The 17,857-nt window shown below is 57.9% G+C and overlaps 1 protein-coding gene across 1 annotated transcript; it reads left to right on the top strand.

Moving 5' to 3' along the window:
* The first annotated feature begins 1,373 nt into the window (after window positions 1–1,373).
* On the top strand, window positions 1,374–17,857 carry KLHL17 (kelch like family member 17). Its single transcript, XM_026659991.2, has 11 exons — window positions 1,374–1,590; window positions 2,428–2,549; window positions 4,326–4,547; window positions 7,930–8,046; window positions 9,628–9,841; window positions 10,098–10,242; window positions 11,052–11,219; window positions 11,868–11,956; window positions 14,794–14,867; window positions 16,389–16,570; window positions 17,365–17,857. The coding sequence occupies exons 1-11, from the start codon at window positions 1,380–1,382 to the stop codon at window positions 17,591–17,593; spliced, it is 1,773 nt and encodes a 590-aa protein (XP_026515776.1). The 5' UTR covers window positions 1,374–1,379; the 3' UTR covers window positions 17,594–17,857.

Here is a 17,857-nt window from a genome sequence, read left to right as displayed (position 1 = left end):
TATAAAGGGAGGTAACCTGGGGATGTTAGCCAGAGTACAAAGGACCCCCTCCTCAGCCGCATGTGGGAACAATAGGTCTGACCTACGTCTGAGTGTGTGGGCACCCCAGTTTGGTCCCCAGCAGAGCTACGTCAGGATATGAAAAGGCCTGGGGGGCTCTGGGGTGGAGGTTGGACATGCACCGTACTGATTGGACAGACAGCATACGACATGCAGAGGGAAACGGAGCATTGGTCTTGATTCTTTTCAAAAAAATCTGAAGAATTTCAAAGGAGAGAGGGCTCCTTTCCCAAACTGGGTTGCAGGATGGCCCCAGGTTCTGCGGGAGAAGTGACCAGAAATCTAAAAGGACAGACTGACTATTTAAACTGCAACTGACTAGTATTAGTGCCATGTTTTGAAAAGAGCTTGTATCAGTGGAATGGAGCGGCAGCTTCTTCTCCAGCGGCATGGTGATGAATTATTTCTGTTGCCATAGCCCAGGGTCCCCATTGTGCAAGGTGCTGTAGAAAAGCATAGTAAGACACAACTCCTGCCCCAAAGAGTTTACACTCTGAAGAGGCAACTGGTGGAGAGGGAAACTGAGGCACAGAAGAGGCAGTGATTTGTCGAAGGCCACCCAGAGCCAGGTCCTCTGAGTCCCATGGACTATTCCAAAATCTACACCACCGACACTGAGTATGATACTGGGAACATGGGGTTTTTTTTTTTTTTTATCATTCAGTTTTTTAGTCTTGTGTTTGTTTTAATATCCTGGGTCTTTTAATTAAGCTCTGTCTGACCAATGCAGAGCTGGCGTGCTATGGTAAAGGGAAAAGGTAGCAATGCAAGCTTAATGCCTACGCTGGTGTAGCTTGGAAATGTGCATTGTTAGACTGACCTGGATAAGATACCTGGCTATAACTTCAAGGAACAGTTCCTGTGTACGTTTCTAGCCACGGCTCCAACAGAATATTGCCCTGATTTTAATTACACCCAGGGGGGTTATGTCCTGCCCTCAGTTGGACCATTGCAGGTGATGGGGTCTTTGTCCTGGTTGTCCACAGCTTTTGGCACTCCCGTGGCGTCTCAATTCCTCTGTGGCATTGGATGCTTCTCTAGGGTGATTCTTGCTCATGAGAATTCACTGCAAAGTTTGGGGGCAGGAAGGCGTTTTCCTCCCTGGGGGGGCCCATTGCAGGGGACCTGGTATGAGGGAAGCTCTCCTCCCGGGGTGGTTTTGAGCAGGCTTGTTCCGCTCGGGAGCCGGGGAGTGTATGGCTTGGTGGGAGCCTTGAGGAAGTGGCTGACTCTCAGTTGTTCCTCCTTCACTGACCTCCCTGGCTTTCCCCTGCAGTGACCCAGCTGAGAACCGAGTTTCCCGCCGTCGCCCTGCAGCCATGGAGGGCGGCATGCAGCTCCTCAACCGGGATGGCCACAGCATCTCCCACAATTCCAAGCGCCACTACCACGACGCCTTCGTGTGCATGAACCGCATGCGGCAGCGGGGCCTGCTGTGCGACATCGTGCTGCACGTGGGCACCAAGGAGATCAAGGCCCACAAGGTGGTGCTGGCCTCCTGCAGCCCCTACTTCCACGCCATGTTCACAAGCAAGTATCCGACTCTTCCCAGGAGCCCACCTTCTCCCCATTCCCTCTTGTCCTTCCCTGCGGGCCTGCAGAGCTCCAGACCACAAACCCCCGCCTTCTCCCGCTCTCTCGGACCTGCCTCTCAACCCACCTCCCCCTCCTGCAGCAGCAAACCCTTCTCCCGCTCAAACCCACTTCCCTCACCAGGCCTTCCGTCCCCAACCCGCCACAGATAAAAAGGCTGGAAGTTTGGGTTTCCAAAGACATCTCCTGCAGGCTGGGGGCCCCTGCCCCCTCTTGCTGACGCCAAGGGGAAATGGTGGTCAGTCCAGCGATGTGAACAGGGAGGGAGAGGGGAACGGGGCTTGGGGTCTAATCTAGACCTCACATGGTCTTAACTAAGCTCCAGGCTTTTTAGTTTTTGATGACCTAGGAGCACGGGTGGTGGGGAATGTCAGAGCTGACGCTAGCCTGTCCGCAGCTCAATGTCTAGTTTTAAGACAAGGTGGAGAGAGGACTCCAGTTAACGGCAAGTGAGAGATGCCAGGAGGAAATTCTGAGAGAGGGGTGGAGGAACCTCTGATTTAAAGGCAAGGGAGAGGCCCCAAGGAATCGGTGAGCAGGGGTCTTCAATTAAAGCTGACACAGAGAAGCCCTAAGTAATCGGTGAGGGATCCCCAGGTAAAGGTGGGGGGGGAGAAGCCCCAAGAATCGATGGCTGGGGGTCCCAGTAATATACCTGGGGAAACTGTTGCTCTGTTCAGAGTCATTGGCTTGTTCCACGCACGGCCAAGACCGCCCTTAGGCTGCGTGCCTGTCCGGCTGGGCCTCACTGGAGTTTTACGTGTGTCCCCACAGATGAGATGAGCGAAAGCCGCCAGACCCATGTGACGCTGCACGACATAGACCCGCAGGCCCTGGATCAGCTGGTGCAATATGCCTACACTGCGGAGATCGTGGTGGGTGAAGGGAATGTGCAGGTAGGAGTCTCCCCCCCCGATCCCTCTGCCCTGCTGCCCTTCGGAGAGGACTAAAGACCCATCCTTAGGGACCTGATTCGTGACCTTCAAACTTTGGCACCAAGACAGTGCCTTGTGCCTGATTGTGGTTGTGGATGGGAATGGAGTTCCTCCTTTCCCTGAGCCCAGAGGCAAAGTGCTTGCGATTGCTTCAGCCTATCGCTTGTGCAGGGAACGGCTGCCCCAACAACTGGACCGAATACTGAGAGGCACTGAATGCTTACAGCTGTCACTGACTTCAGAGTGAGCTGCAGGTGCTTGTCCTCATCGTCCGCCCTTCGGTCTCTCTCCAGCTGCTTGGTCTGGAATCGAGCCTGTTTCAGCTTCTCCCTCTGGGTGGGGCTTTGGGGGAGTTTCTTTACAAGGGCTGGAAAAATCCTATTGTCCTGTAGCCCTGGGCAACCAAATAACAAAGCAACTGGGCTGAAGGTCAGTTGTCGTTCTCAGCCTTGGATCTGATGCTCCGGGCACTCAGAATCATGAAGTGCAGCTCAGGTCAGATCAGCAGCTTGACCGTGAGCGTGGGATGTGCCTTAGTGGAGACATCTAGCATAGGTGCAGCCTGGCCTACGTAGGCAGAACCGAAAAGTTAGTTTTCTACAAAATCTTGCACCAGCCTTTGTAGCTGTGTATGGGAGGTGGAGGGGGCTGCGACCCCTTACATTTTGCTACTCCTTGACATCAAACAAAATGACTGTCTTTTTTTCTTCTTCCCCCAATTCAAAACCACAAAGATCTTCGCAGCCCTCTCTTGCCAGGAATGAGTCTGTTTGTCTTTCGGAATGAAAAACTTGCAAAAGCTTTATATTAAATTTGTACTGATTTGGGGGAGGGGAGAAAATCCGAATCTCCATCAGCTTAGCCTTTTCTTTCAGACTCGCATTTCCCCTCTGGTCCCTGAGTCTTCAGCTCTTTGTAACTGAATCACACAGCCCAGGGGCCTTCTCGGGAAAGAACAAGACAGCTGGCCACGGAACCTGTTGTTGTTGTTCTCGCTTGTTTCCAAATTCTGCTCCCTGGGCTGGCCTGATGTGACCCTCCTCTACCCCATCCCATGCCATATTCGTGAGGGTCTGCGAGGGATGGGGCTTCCCTCATGCAGCCTCGCTCCAGCTTGGCACGAAGAATAGAATTCGGGGCACTCATCTAAAATAGCCGGCAGCCGCTCTGTGGCTGCCGATTCATTTTATAGGGACCAAGCTGCTGGCGAGAAAGGATGGAGCTGTTTTTCGTGACACCCAGTGCCTGCCGGGGGAGGGACCCATTGCAGAGCTGCGGGTGGTTCAGCCCTGTGTTTGGGAGCTGCCACTCCACCCTGCCTCTTGTAAGGCCGGTTCCAGGCCCATTGAGGTTAATGGGAAGCTTTCCATAGGCACTTTTGCCTCTTGTCGCCTGTGGGGGTGAAGGGCCCTCCTGCGTTCTGTATCTGAGAAAGCCGGCCAGCCACATACAGGTGCAAAGCCACAGAGGAAACTGTCCGAGAGTGGGTCAATGGGACTCTCTGTGGGATGTGCTTGGCCCACGGGCTGTACTCTGGATCCTAGACCTTAGCTGTTCTCCTAGTAACTGTATCCCAGGGCTCTCCCAGGCCAGGGCATCTCTTGACAGCTGGCCCTGTCTCTGTGGGGAAAGCATAGGTCCCTGCTTGAGGAGGAGGGGATGCTGGGGCTGTCTCCGTGGGAAGCAGTGATAGAAGTGGTGGGCTGCAGCCCCAGACACTTCGCTGTCTGCCCGCAGACGCTGCTTCCAGCCGCCAGCCTCCTCCAGCTCAACGGCGTGCGGGACGCCTGCTGCAAGTTCCTGCTGAGCCAGCTGGACCCGTCCAACTGCCTGGGCATCCGGGGCTTCGCCGACACGCACTCCTGCAGCGACCTGCTCAAGTCCGCCCACAAGTACGTCCTCCAGCACTTCGTGGAGGTGTCCAAGACGGAGGAGTTCATGCTGCTGCCGCTCAAGCAGGTAAGACCCCTCCCGAGGCCTCGTGTCTCTTGTCCGCACTGTGGCGCTGCTCCCACTGACTTTCTTCTCGGGGTGCAGAGCGCTGCATGATGCTTCATGCTAGCTGGGGCGTCCCACCGTGCCCACTAGCCCTGGTAGGTCACCTCTGCTTTCATGGTGTCTTCATCCCCTCTAGGTAGGACCTGGGGCCTAGTTCATGCATCTCAGCCCCCCACCCACACACACACTCTCTGTTTCAGCCCCTAACCCACACAGAGCTGCTAGCCATGGAACAGGGTCTGCCAGGTGCTGGGGGGAAGGAGGGGATGTCGTGCTGGCAGGAGATGGCCGGGGTGTGTGTATAGGCGGGGAAGGAAGTGGATGGGGGCTGGTTTGTGTTACTCCATCCCGGCCTCGGCCTAGCACCCAGCACTGCCCAGGTTCCTCCAACGCCCCCGGAGGTCAGCGAGAGTCTGCGGATTGGGCCCGAAGAGAGGCTCAGAGCTGTTCTCCGCGGGGGGACGTGTGTCTCCAGGAATCCCAGGAGCCGGTGCTGGGAGGGAGCGGGCTCAGAGAGCAGGGAAGGGACTCCCAGGGGCTGTGCCCAGGCCACCTCTCGTGCAGGACTCTGCAGGGCCGCTGCCAGGAAGCGAGCGTGACCCCCAAGAGCGGAGGAAGTGGGACATAAAGCAAGAAGGGTTAAGGCGGGTGCTGCCGTCTACCCCGCGGGCGTCTCCGGAGCAGCCAGTGCCTGCCCGCTCTGTGGAAACACAGGCCGAGAAAAAAGCAGCGTGGCCACTGGGGAACCTGCCCACAAGCCGTTGCTGCTGCAGGCAGGGGCTGCTTCTCAGTGCAGGTAGCCACGATGTTTAATTTACAGCTTGGCTAATGGATCCTGCGGCTCCTGGCATGGGCCAGTGCGGCAGGCTTTGCGGGAGTGGGAGGGGGAGGATAGACCATGCCCCTGTTCCTCCCAGCAGCTGCTCAGCCCCCCCTTTGCCTCTCGCTCAGCGTGTGGATCACAGGCGTGTGTGCGCACACTCGTATCCCTCCCGCGGCAGGGAGGCTGTGTGGCTGGGAGCAGCCGGGGCTGCTGGTTCCCTCCCGTGACACGGGCAGGCTTGTCTGAGCTCGCTGAGGTTCATCAGAACCGGCAGTCACTGCCCCTGGGGAGGAGGCTGGCCACCTCAGCGCTCTCCTCTCACGGCTGGGGACACGGGGGGGCAAAGCCCACAGGAGGGAGTGGAACATCTGGCCCTGGGGAGCAGCTTCGGATTCAAGCTGATGGGCAGTTCAGGAGGCGGCTGGGGTGTTTCCGGCCCTGGTACGAGGGGATTCTGCTTGGCCTAGCACCTTGGAGTGTGACTGTTTCTAGCTCCCCCCCCAGAACCCTGCTCTTTGCCCACTACTCTGGCAGCACCTAATACCGGCTTTACAGTGAAACGTTTCAGGAAGGCAAACTCCTCTCGGGGCCGGGGGGTGGGGTGGGGGGTGATCCCAATGCAGATTTAACCCCTTAAAGTCCCTGTGGTAGCCGAGCTCTGTGGGTGAGCAAAGCATCTGGTGGGACCCTGCTCACCAGGACAGTCACTGTGGGGCTGAGGCTGGGGATTGAGCCATTCTGTGTTTCTCTCTGCCCTCTCCCCCCTTCAGGGCAGGGGTCTGTACCCAGGCATTACCCGTTCCTAGAGCTGTCGGCATGGCTGGAGCTGGGGGAGGACTGATGCAGGCAGACTCCAACGCAAGAAAAGGGCCCAAGCGGGCCCCAATGGGGACGCCCCAGAACGCGTCTGCAGCGACTCGGATGCTTCCCACATCTCATCGCTGCTGGCCTGGCTTTGCCGCAGGGATGTCCCGTAGGATCACTCACCATCTCCCTCTGCGTATGGTGGGGGAGGGGAGCCATGCCATGAGCAACGACCTCATCGGTGCCCTCTGAACATCCCAGGGAGATGGTACCTCTAGGTGTGGAAACATCCCTGTCCCCTCCTCCTGCCACCCACGTGCAGTCAACTCCTACCCCTCCACCATGTAGTCTGGAGAAAGGGTTACATGGTGCACGGTAGGGGCCAGCCCTGCTCCCCCCAGAGGAGGAACTAAAGGGGACCTACGGGTCCCCTGGCCCTCTTCCCCTGATTCCATAGCAGATCTGCAGCCCCTGCTGTCTGGAGTGCCCGGCCAGGGGATGCGCCAGCAAAGGGCACCCGCAGTGCATCACTGAGGGGCTGGTGGGAGCGGCAGCATGGCCCGGGTGGGGAGAGTGGGCAGAGCGGATGGTTTGCAGGGAACAGGTTCCGCTAGGCCCTGGGTCCAGCTGGTGGGGGAAGCTGGCCAGGCTAAGAGCCCAAGAGGTGTGGCTTGTCTGATAAAGCAGCATCTCCTCTATGAGGCCTGGTCAGGGCAGCGGGAGGAGCAGGGTCTCCTGCCAGGTGGGGAGGAAACGGAGAGGCTTGGAGATGGGCAAAGCCTGCACTGGCTGCCCTCCAAACAGGGGCCATCCCTTCTCTTCTTCCTGCCTCACCGGTCTCCTAGCAACTGCTCCAGAGAGCCTCACAGGTGTCTTCCCCCGGCCTTCTCCAAGCACCGGCGCTCAGAGCTTCCGCCAGGCAGAGTCTGCTGTCGGGAAGGCCCAGAAACGCCCCTCCAGGGGATGCTGAGCAGCCCGTGCAGTCCCTGGCTTTGCTTTGTTGGGTTATTTACCGCCCAGCGTGGCCCGGGCTTCCCCCTGGAGCTCTCGTCTTGCTATGAGCCCTCCTCAGTCAGCAGCAAGGAGAGCAGCCCAGCGGAGAGCTCACCTTCCAAAGCCTGGCTCTGCACCTGCCAGTGTGTTCCCAGCTGTCTGCGCATCCTGGCTCTGCCACTGGGGGCAGGGACCAGTTAGAGCTCGTGGGGCTCGTTCTCCTCTCGCACAGCGTAATTCAGGGGTGACTGGTGTGAGCTGCACCAGCGTAGGGGAGCAGGGAATCAGGCCCTGTCACTTGCCACGGTGCCTACACTGACAGTCCGGGCTTCCATTGCCCCTCCCGCCATCGGCGCGCGTGCAAGCCCTAGCCAATCGGCGGGAGGGTTCAGCTGGAAGGCGGGTTGGCCTCGTTCTCCCCACTTTACAGATGTGGAAACTGAGGCACAGGCTTGGCCAAGGTCGCCCAGCAGGTCAGAGGCAGACCCAAGAATAGAACCCAGGAGTCCTGACTCTCTGCTCTTGCAGCCTCTCCGTTCCAGTACACACACACCAGCCTTGCTCCACCCACAGGCTATGGAGGTGTGGTAAGGCTCTGAGTGCGCAGCTCTGCTAGTTCAGGGTGTGTGTGTGTGTGTGTGCACGCGTGCGTCCATGTTCCCTGCCATACTCCCTCCCCATGATGAGTGACAGCTGAGCTGACCTTCCCTTTTGCCTCTGCAGGTGCTGGACCTCATCTCTAGCGACAGCCTCAACGTGCCATCTGAGGAAGAGGTGTACCGGGCCGTGCTGAGCTGGGTCAAACACGACGTGGACAGCAGGAGGCAGCACGTCCCCAGGGTAGGCGAGCTGGCTGGGAACGCAGATCATTGCAGGAGAGGGGGCTTTCACCAACTCGGAGTGTAGGTGCTGGATGGATGTGGATTTGGCCTGGTCTAAAGGCTCCTGGAGACCACCCCCCGCCCCTTGCAAATTCCTATTTCCCTCTCCCCTTGGGAACTCCAGCCTGCAGGCTGTGAGATCAGACAGGGTTGGGGGGAACCAAAGAAAAGTCTCGAGGCCAAATTCTGCTCTCTCCCCCGGTGGCGTTTTACTGGTATAACTGAGATGAGTTCGTTTCCCAGCATGGTGCCATCTGAAAGCCTTTGCTGCCATTGCCTGTCTCTAGGCACTGGCCCAGGTCTGGACTGACAGGAGCTTGGGTTCCCAAGGCTATAGCACCTGGCTCCTTCCGATGCACTGGGGCATGCATTGTACCCCGCTGCAAATGGAGCCTCATGCTGCCTTATGCAGAGCAAGAAGGCAGGGGTTTGAATCCTATGAATGTCCACGTCCTAGCTTCCCTAGCACCTCACAGTCACATTGTATCCTCCCAACATCCTTGTGAGTTTGGGACATGTTATCCCCATTTTACAGAGGGGGAGCTGAAGCTGGGTAGGTTGAGTGACTGCCTGAGGTCACACAGGGAATCTGCAGGAGAGCCTGGATTAGAACCCAGGTTGCCTTAGTCCCAGTCCTGTGCCCTGTCATTAGACTATCTTCCTCCATATGTAGAGAAATGTGACCATACTTGGGATTTCTTTAGTTCCTATCCCACATCAGAGGATCTCTAAAACCCACTAAATCCCCTACCATGTGATAGGGCCGGTGCTATGACCCCATTTTACAGGCTGAGGCACAGAGGGGCAGCAACGTGCCCACGGTCACATGAGGAATCCGTGGCAGAGCTCGGGCTTCAGTGGGGTAGCAGGGCTGTCGGGAGGGTGACTGGTCTGTCCGGTAGACTTTGCTCTCTAGAGCTGGGTTTTCAGGATTGCTCTGAAAAGCCAAACTTGGCAAGTCTGCAATGGCTTAGGCCAGATTTTCCTTTATCTAGTGCTCTGATCTCTGTGTCTGTGACTGGGAGCAAATTAACCACAGGCCTGTCACCTGCCTAAGCAAAACAGTAACAGGAATAACAAAACCTTTTCCTACAGGAATTCTTTCCCAGCATAGCCCTAGCTCTGCATGAGTCTTGCGTGCCCTCTTGTGGATACCTGTGGCATTGCAAGTATGAATATTGGCACCCATTAATCAACCCAGAGAAAAATGCCTCCGTGTGTACCCTGGCAACCTTTCCGTTTGTTCTGGGAGCTTTGCTACCAGGCCTGCTAAGAAACTAGCTGCGAGCCTGCAGAGAATGCTAGGAAATGATATGCAAATAGGAGTATATGCATCCCAAGATGTACTTGGCAGGCATATGCTGGGGGGCAGCCTGCCCTCCCTTCCACTAGGAGGACGATGAGGTGGCAGGAGGGGGATCCAGTCCAGTCAAGGTCCCAAGGCTCTTGGGGTTGGTAAGGGAACCCTCTCTAATCTTCACCCCAACCCGTCTCTGTTCCACCGACTCAGCACTGTCCCTCCCCTCCCTCCACCCTGCAGCTCATGAAGTGCGTCCGGCTGCCCCTGCTGAGCCGGGACTTCCTGATGAGCAACGTGGACACGGAGCTCCTGGTCCGGCACCACTCGGAGTGCAAGGACCTGCTGATCGAGGCCCTCAAGTACCACCTCATGCCGGAGCAGAGAGGGGTCCTCGGCAACAGCAGGACCAGGCCCCGGCGGTGCGAGGGGGCCAGCACCGTGCTCTTCGCCGTGGGTAAGGGACAGCCAGGCCGGGGGGGCTGAATACGGTGCCTGCTGTGCAGCCTGGGGGAGGGGCCCATCACCTGCCTCCCATGGGGCATCTGTCCCACCCTCGGGGAAGGGGCTGCAGGCAGGGCCTGTCACTGGGATGTTGGGCAGAGCTGGGGGTCAGAGAGGGGTATGTCCATGGCTTCCCCCTGCTCAATGACTCCCTGGAAACTCCAGAGGTCCTGCCCTTCACTCGCTCTGCTTGTGACCCCCCCATGCAGGTGGGGGGAGCCTATTCGCCATCCACGGAGACTGCGAAGCCTATGACACGCGGACGGATCGGTGGCACATGGTGGCCTCCATGTCGACCCGGAGGGCCAGGGTGGGCGTGGCTGCCATCGGAAACAAGCTGTACGCGGTGGGCGGGTAAGGAGGGGAGCAGATCGCTGAGCTGGGCGGAGAGGGGAATGGCAGCACTGGGGTGGGACCCCTCTGGATTCGGGTCAGAGAACAAAGGCTGGGCCCAGGGGGCATTTCTGCCCCCAGCTGTGTCGGGGGTCTGGCTGGCCCAGGGAAGTGGGAACGGGAAACGTCGCTGGTTCAAACCCAGCCCGGAGGAGCAGCGACTGGAAGCCATTCCACTGCCCACAGCTGCTCAGTGGAGTGAGTTTGCTGGGTCTCTGTGCAGTGGCAGCCTGGCCGCTAACTGACCCCATTTGTTCACGGCCCCAGCGGAGGGGACAGAGGCTGCTCTCGCCTGCGGGTGCATTTCTCCCCCTGCTCAGTTAGGGCTGAGGCAGCTGGCAAGGGAAGCTTGCCCTGCTAATGTCATGCCGCCTCAGGGACATGTTCAATGCACAGTAACTGCCTGGCTCAGCTGCGACCCAGGCCCCCGGCCCTCTCAGCCTGTCCCGTGAATTCACACAGACTCGGTCAGGCGGCTGGGAACCCCCCGGGGGCTGCATCGTCCCTGCAGGGGGTGAGAAGGGCAGGCGGGCGGAGCGGGTTTGGAACACGGGGAGCGAACCCGCCAGAAATGCAGCGACTAGCTGACGCTCTGCATGGGCCTGATTGCCGGCAAGAGCTGGGCGAGGGAGAAGAGCGCGGCCCGCGTCTGGACTGGGCATCGACCTGAGGCTAAGCTGTGCTCAGCCCAAGGGCTTGGGTGGAGTCCCGGCTCCCAGCCCTGCCGCTTGGGTTCCCCACCCTTCCAACGCTCTCCCATCCCCCCGCAGTTACGACGGGACCTCCGACCTGGCCACAGTGGAGTCGTACGACCCGGTTACCAACTCCTGGCAGCCGGAGGTGTCCATGGGCACCAGGCGCAGCTGTCTGGGGGTGGCGGCGCTTCACGGGCTCCTCTACGCAGCGGGGGGATATGACGGGGCCTCCTGTCTGAACAGGTAGGGGGATTTCCTGGGTCCGTGCCCCCCTGGGCTGCTGAGACACCCCGGCTGTCCCCAAGGTCTGCTCCGGGGGGGCAGGCCATGCGTAGCCTAGGTTTCCTGGAGGCCTGATGGCTCATCGGCAGCCAAAGGGACCCAAGGCTCGTGGGGCCGCCGGGCTGGGATCCCCTCTCTGTTCGCAGCAGGGTCCTGTGTGGGTGTCTCTAACCCTGACCCCATCCTAGTTCCCTGGCCCTCCAGGAAAGACCAACCTGCCCTTTGGCCCGTGAACTCCATCGGCCCATTCATCTAGCACCCCTGGGTCCTCCTGAAGCTCCGCGCAGCCTCGTCCAGTCTGGACAAGTACGTGGCATGTCCGCTGCAAATACGGCCCCCTCTTCTCCATCCCTGGTGGAGACACGAACCCCACTGGTCCTGGCCCTGCCCCTCGGAGGCCCCTGGTCTTAACCCTGTGACAAGATGGGGAATCGGCCCTTTGTTCCTGCCCTCTGGCTCTCATCCCTGAGCCGGTTTCTGATCCATGGCAGCTCTTTGCCTCACTCCGGGTCCCCTTGGTGTCCTTGGTCACCTCTCAGGGCTGCATCAGAGGGTTTCCCCAGAGACCCTCCAGTGTTGCTAATGTTCCTGTGTCTCTGCCTGCCGCAGCGCCGAGCGGTACGACCCCCTGACGGGCACCTGGACCTCGATCGCCGCCATGAGCACCAGGAGGCGATACGTCCGGGTGGCAACACTAGGTAGGGCACTAGCGCGGTGGAATCTGCCTGGCTCTCCCAGGCTCTGTCACCTCTCACCCCTTCCTCTGCCTAGTCCTGCACGTTGCTTCCCATCAGCTGCAGCCCCACTCTCTGACTGCTGCCTGTGACAGGCCACCGCGCTTTGCTGGGACCCACACTGACTGCGCGCCAGGAGCCAAAGGGCACTGCCTACCGGGCACAGAATGGAGCAGGTTTGCAGCTCTGCTCCATGCACAGGAAGGAGGGTGGAGTTAATGCCCTACAGCGGGACTGGGGAGAAAGGGGGTCAGTTCCCAGCTCTGCCAGAGACCCCCTGTGTGACCGAGGGCAAGTCATTTAATTTACTTATAGGCTAAACAGACCAGATGATCTGGGGCAGGGACTGTCTCTTACTGCGTGTATTGGACTACCACAGGTTTCTTGGTTGGGGCCTCTAGTTCGGTGCTACTCTAATAATGGTAATGGGCTACAGATCTTAGCAAGCTTTGCTCCAAGTCAGGCCATCTCTCTGCATCCACCTAGGGGTTCTGGGCTCGAGGTGGGACACTGGATATTGGAAACATTGGAATCCATGGGCCGTGCCTTCGTGTCAACCTATGGCGAGAGTTGGGGAGGTGTAGCGGGGGCTGTGAAATGGCATAGCCCAAACCAGATGGCCCAACTGAATGCGAGTAGCATTGTTCTCTTTAAAATAACATTTGGTGCAAAGACCAGTAACTGGCTGGGTTTGGAAGGTTTTTGTCAAAAACACTCCCTGCAGCCTAGGAAAAAACTGATTTTTCTAGAGCAGCAAAATTCTCAGCGGCTTGATGACCCGACAGGGAGTGGGTGCATCGTTGATCTAAAGAAATCTAATAATAACCCGCGTCCGGAGATGGCCGGCTTTAGTGGTCAAAATAACATAACAACAGTGGTCTGATATCATATGTACCTTTCCGTTGAAATGTCTCCCTATACGCACGCTGAGCCTTGTAATGGGACGCTGGGCCTTTCCCCACAAGGTCAAAAGTACCAACATTTTGCACATGCCTAGCGTAGATTTGAGCGCTTTGCAAAAGCAGACCAGCATCACAATCGCTATTTGATGGATGAGGAAACTGAGGCACCCAGGGGTGGGGGGAAATGACTTCCCAGGGTCACCCAGAGAACCCGTCACAATCGGGGATGCAGCCCAGTCTCTGACTTTCACTCTGGACCCCATTCCCCCTTGCTTCACCTCCAGGCCATAGCAATCCTGCCTGGGAAGTCCGGCAGCTGGGCAGTGACCCGTGTGGAATGAGGTGTGGTCACAGCTGGTTCCCCTCACTTCCTGAGTGTTTCTCAATCTTTGTGATACCAGGGACCAGCTTGTTGCCTTCCTAAACTGTCAGGGAGATCTCCAGGACCAGCGCCGGTCCACAGACTGGTGGTTGAGAAACACTGGCCTAGAGCAGAGGTTCTCACACTCTAGGCGCAGAACATATTTTGGGGGGGGGTGAGAAGTTTTAGGAAAAAGAAACTTCCTGCGCACATCTTACCCCCAGCAACAAATAACTAGCAACGCCGATTCCTCCAGACGTGTCACGTCCTCAGCTGGCGCTGCGCATTTTGACGGATTTCTGTGACGCTTGCCTAGCATTATACGAAGGCGTTGTCATCTATACGTTAATCCGTTTGTTACACACTTCATTGAATGCCCGGACCACAATGGCCCTTTTGCTTTTGCTCTAGTTACAATGGCTCGTTGGCTCGTTTGTGCAACAAAAAAAATAAACCTCGAATGAGACGCTGAAACTGATTCAAGTGATGTACCTGTGTGGCGGGGGGGAAGGGGAGGGCATAAACGACGACAGACACAAAGAGCAAATAATTTTTAGAACCACTGGCCTAGAGGATGGAGCATTGGACTGAGCTTGGGAGACCACGGTATTATTCCCAGCTCTGTCACTGGCCTGCTGGGTGACCTTGGGTAAGTCACTTCACCGCTCCGTGCCTCAGTATTCCCCATCTGTGAAATGGGGATAATCCCATACTGTCCTCCTTTGTAAAGCGCTTTGAGAGCTAGGGATGATCTATGTAAGAGCTACGGGTTATTCTGTGGCTAAACAGAGAGCACCGCCGTACAGGGCGAGCTGGGCGGTGATAATCACCCGTGCACAAATCAGTCTCTAATTGGCCCGGCGCATTCACCATGGCGCGTGTCAGTGCTGCCAATGGCACCAGCTGCCGGAGCAGCTCCTCGCTGTGCTGGGTTCTGTGCTGCACGTACATTAATCCCCTCTCGTCTCTGCTCTTTCGCTTACTCCGTGCTGACTCAGTGGTTCCTTCGCACGCGCTCGCTCCTTCTCCCCCCGTGGTGTGCTCTCTGCCTGGCGCTGCGTTATGGATCAGCCCCCGCGGCAACCTGCTGCTCCTGCCGCCGCTGCCTCGCTGGCTAAAAATAAAGCTTAATTGTGGCGGCGGGAAGCGCTCGCACGGCCCGTAACGAGCCGGTCGGGGGCGGCTGCAGGCGAGCAAGCTCCCCAGGCTGCTCTCTCGGCACGGAGCCCTCGCTGCGCAGGAGAGAAATGGCCTGGTGAATATTTAACGACTCCCCGCGCCAGATGCGGCCCCCATACAGCGGAGGCTTGGCGGGGGAGGGGGGGAAGTCGCATGAGCTGCTCTGTGAGCACATCCTCCCCGGGGGGGGGCGGTGGTTCTGCTGCTTGGTGTAGGTTTGCCTATCGGCGGCTCTGCCACTCCCTTGTGTTCCTGGCTGCCCAGACCCGCGGCACGTAAGGCCGGGATCCATCCCGGCCGGTAACACGGCCCTCGTGAAGGGCTCCACGGCTGACTCTGTGCATGACGGTGTTTTGCAGATGGCAATCTCTACGCTGTCGGGGGATATGACAGCTCATCCCACTTAGCCACGGTGGAGAAGTACGAGCCGCAGGTAAAGGCAAGCGAGCGCAATTAACGCTTTCCTTCCCGTCCCTTCTCCGAAAAGGACCCTGTGGCCAAGCCCTCTAGAAAGTGAACAGAGGAAAACACAACAGGGAGCTACAGAAATGACTCTAAATGCTACAGAACCTAACAGCGCGAGATCCTCTCGGGGGGCGGGGGTGGGTATAAACCATCCTAGCTGTCTATTGCCCTGCTATGGAATTCTGTAGGTCCGTTAACAATTCTCTGTTCAATTCTCTAGATCCCTTCCACCTGGGGTGGGGGTCTCATGGTGGACCCCTCCCCCTTTCCCAGCACGTGCAGCTGTGTTGCCACCTTGTGTGCGGCCATTATTGCAAGCTGACAAGCTCCAGCGGACCGCTGTGGGCTCACGGGTGTGGTAGGCTCCCCTACAAAGGCTTGGCTCAGGAAAAAGAGGGTCAGAAACAAGGTTCTGAACGGAGCCCCTAACTGTGGGGCCACTGCTGGGACTCCCCGACAGAGCCGTAGAAATAGACACAGCTACCCGCATGGCCACTTTGGGGCTCTGTCCTGGAGCTGATGGGCAGCTCGAGCTCCCAATAGTTAAGCCAAATTTTAGGGACCCGGAGACCAGGGTCCTGTTGTTAACAGCTGAAGTTGCTTGAACCTGCCGGCAGAGGTCTCTTTAAAATAAATAGAGGTGTGAATTCTCTGGGGTTTAAACTTTTTTTTTTCTTTCTTGATTTTAAAGCAGTTTTGTGTTTGATGCTTTAGGAAAGGAGGGTGCCCGTAAAACTGAGCACAGAGTTGGGCTGATAATGTTTGTAAGCTTCTCATGCAGTGGGGGCAGAGAGAGACATACGTATTCGTGTTAGTGAACAAAGAGTAATTGCTGGATCTAGCTGCATTGGGGTGGAACGGTGCAGCCTAGAAAACCATTTCCTGGAGAATTCCCCTCCTGCCCTCTCCTTGGGGGGCCTTTGTGTTCCCTCAAAAGCCTCTTCCATCACCTCTGCCCTTTATCTGATAACAGCAGGCAGGATGGCTGACGGCTGACTAATTTAACCTGCTGCAACCAAGGTCAGATTTTCCGCCGGGGTCATCAGAACTTGCTTTAATAATATATGGAGATATACCTATCTCATAGAGCTGGAAGGGACCCTGAAAGGTCATCAAGTCCAGCCCCCTGCCTTCACTAGCAGGACCAAGTACTGATTTTGCCCCAGCTCCCTAAGTGGCCCCCTCAAGGATTGAACTCACAACCCTGGGTTTAGTAGGCTAATGCTCAAACCACTGAGCTATCTTTAGCTGCTGAGTCGTTGGTGCCCCCTGCTGGAATGTGGGTGGTGGGTCCTACAGGGGTCCTTCCTCCTGGAGGGCTGTCGTGTTACAAGCTGCGAACGGGGAGCAGAGCAGAGAGAGCAGGGTCTGGAGTGTGACCGGACGGTGGTGTCGCCATTGAACAGCTGGGGTGGGAGGATAATCACCCGCGGGTATTGCTCGCTAACCCAGATGTGCTCTCATGGGCGCTTCTCCCCTTTCCTCCAAGATCAACACGTGGACCCCAATCGCCAACATGCTGAGCCGCCGGAGCAGCGCCGGGGTGGCCGTGCTGGAAGGGATGCTCTACGTGGCCGGCGGCAACGACGGCACCAGCTGCCTTAACTCCGTGGAGCGCTACAACCCGAAAACCAACACCTGGGAGAGCGTGGCCCCCATGAACATTCGGAGGTAGGGATCCCCCTCCCCCCCGTTCTCCGGCTCCCATCTAAACTGGGGAGTTGGGGAGACCAGTCCGAGGCGGACCCAGGCTGTGCTCCAGTCTGTCACACCGGCCAGGGGGATTTCTTGGGTTGGAGAGAACCATCACCCACTGGAGCACGTCATTCTGCAGCCAGCAAGGTGTAGCAATGGCCAGGCATAGCCTGGCTGACCGAGCAAGCTGGCCTGCTGTCACTGCACGGTCAGGGCCCTCCATGCTGCGTGCTCACCTGTCAATGCTGCAGGATCAGCAGTGCCTGTTGCATGAACCACGTAGGCGTGAGCGAGCGGGGACAGCCTGCGGAGTCTTTGCCGCCCTAACAATCCTACATGGGCATAAATGATTCCCGACTTACCGCTCGCCAGTCCCGCATACAGGAAGCACATGGCCTTCGACATGGTCACTGGGGGAGTATCTCGGCCTTCTAAACATAGGTGTTTGGCACTTCCTGCAGCTAGCAGAGGGATCACCTTCAAATAATGTAATTTAGGAGCCTAAATTACGGCCCAAACTGTGGTTAGAACCAGGGGCTGGGAACCAGGACTCCTGGGTTCTATTTCTGGCTTTCCCACTGACTCCCTTTGAGACCCTGGGCAAATCACTTAGGCCAAAAGGCTCTGCTGATTTTGATGCGTCCCTTTTCGGGTCCCCAACTCCTGCCTGCCTTCCGGAGGGCCAAGCCCCCGCAACCCTGGTCGGGGATCTGCCGAGGGACGTCCAAAGCCTGGCTCATTAACGCCGTCCTCTGTGCTGTCGCTTGCAGGAGCACCCACGACCTGGTGGCCATGGACGGGTGGCTGTACGCGGTGGGCGGGAACGACGGGAGCTCCAGCCTCAACTCCATCGAGAAGTACAACCCCCGCACCAACAAGTGGGTGGCGGCCTCGTGCATGTTCACGCGGCGGAGCAGCGTGGGGGTGGCGGTGCTGGAACTGCTCAACTTCCCGCCCCCCTCCTCGCCCACCCTCTCCGTGTCCTCGACGAGCCTTTGACAAAGAATCCAGTCGTACCTTACCTCCAGGGGGCACCAGCGTATGGAGGAGCGCAAGGCCACCCTGGCCTGACCCCTGTAGCAGCCAGTCTCTGTAGACCGGAGTGGGGGGGTCCCGGCTGCTGCCTCCAGCCCCGGCCCACTGCAATTCCGCGGGCCCCTCGGGGACTCTGCCTCTCTTGGTGCACACTTCAGATCAGCGTGCTGAGAGTCAGAACGGCACTTTCCATTCAAGAGTCCCCTCTGCCGGCGTGTACGGTGGGGG

The sequence above is a fragment of the Terrapene carolina genome, unplaced genomic scaffold, assembly GCF_002925995.2.
Source record: "Terrapene carolina triunguis isolate 2854851 unplaced genomic scaffold, T_m_triunguis-2.0 Scaffold714, whole genome shotgun sequence".
In the NCBI taxonomy this organism is placed as follows: domain Eukaryota; kingdom Metazoa; phylum Chordata; order Testudines; family Emydidae; genus Terrapene; species Terrapene triunguis.
This window is presented reverse-complemented; position numbering and strand designations above follow the sequence as displayed.

Excerpts from the sequence above, each read along its gene's own strand:
- KLHL17 (XM_026659991.2), top strand. The coding sequence starts at position 1,380 with ATGGAGGGCGGCATGCAGCTCCTCAACCGGGATGGCCACAGCATCTCC. Across the intron at positions 8,047-9,627 it reads GGAGGCAGCACGTCCCCAGG|CTCATGAAGTGCGTCCGGCT; the intron begins GTAGGCGAGCTG and ends TCCACCCTGCAG. Across the intron at positions 9,842-10,097 it reads CACCGTGCTCTTCGCCGTGG|GTGGGGGGAGCCTATTCGCC; the intron begins GTAAGGGACAGC and ends CCCCCCATGCAG.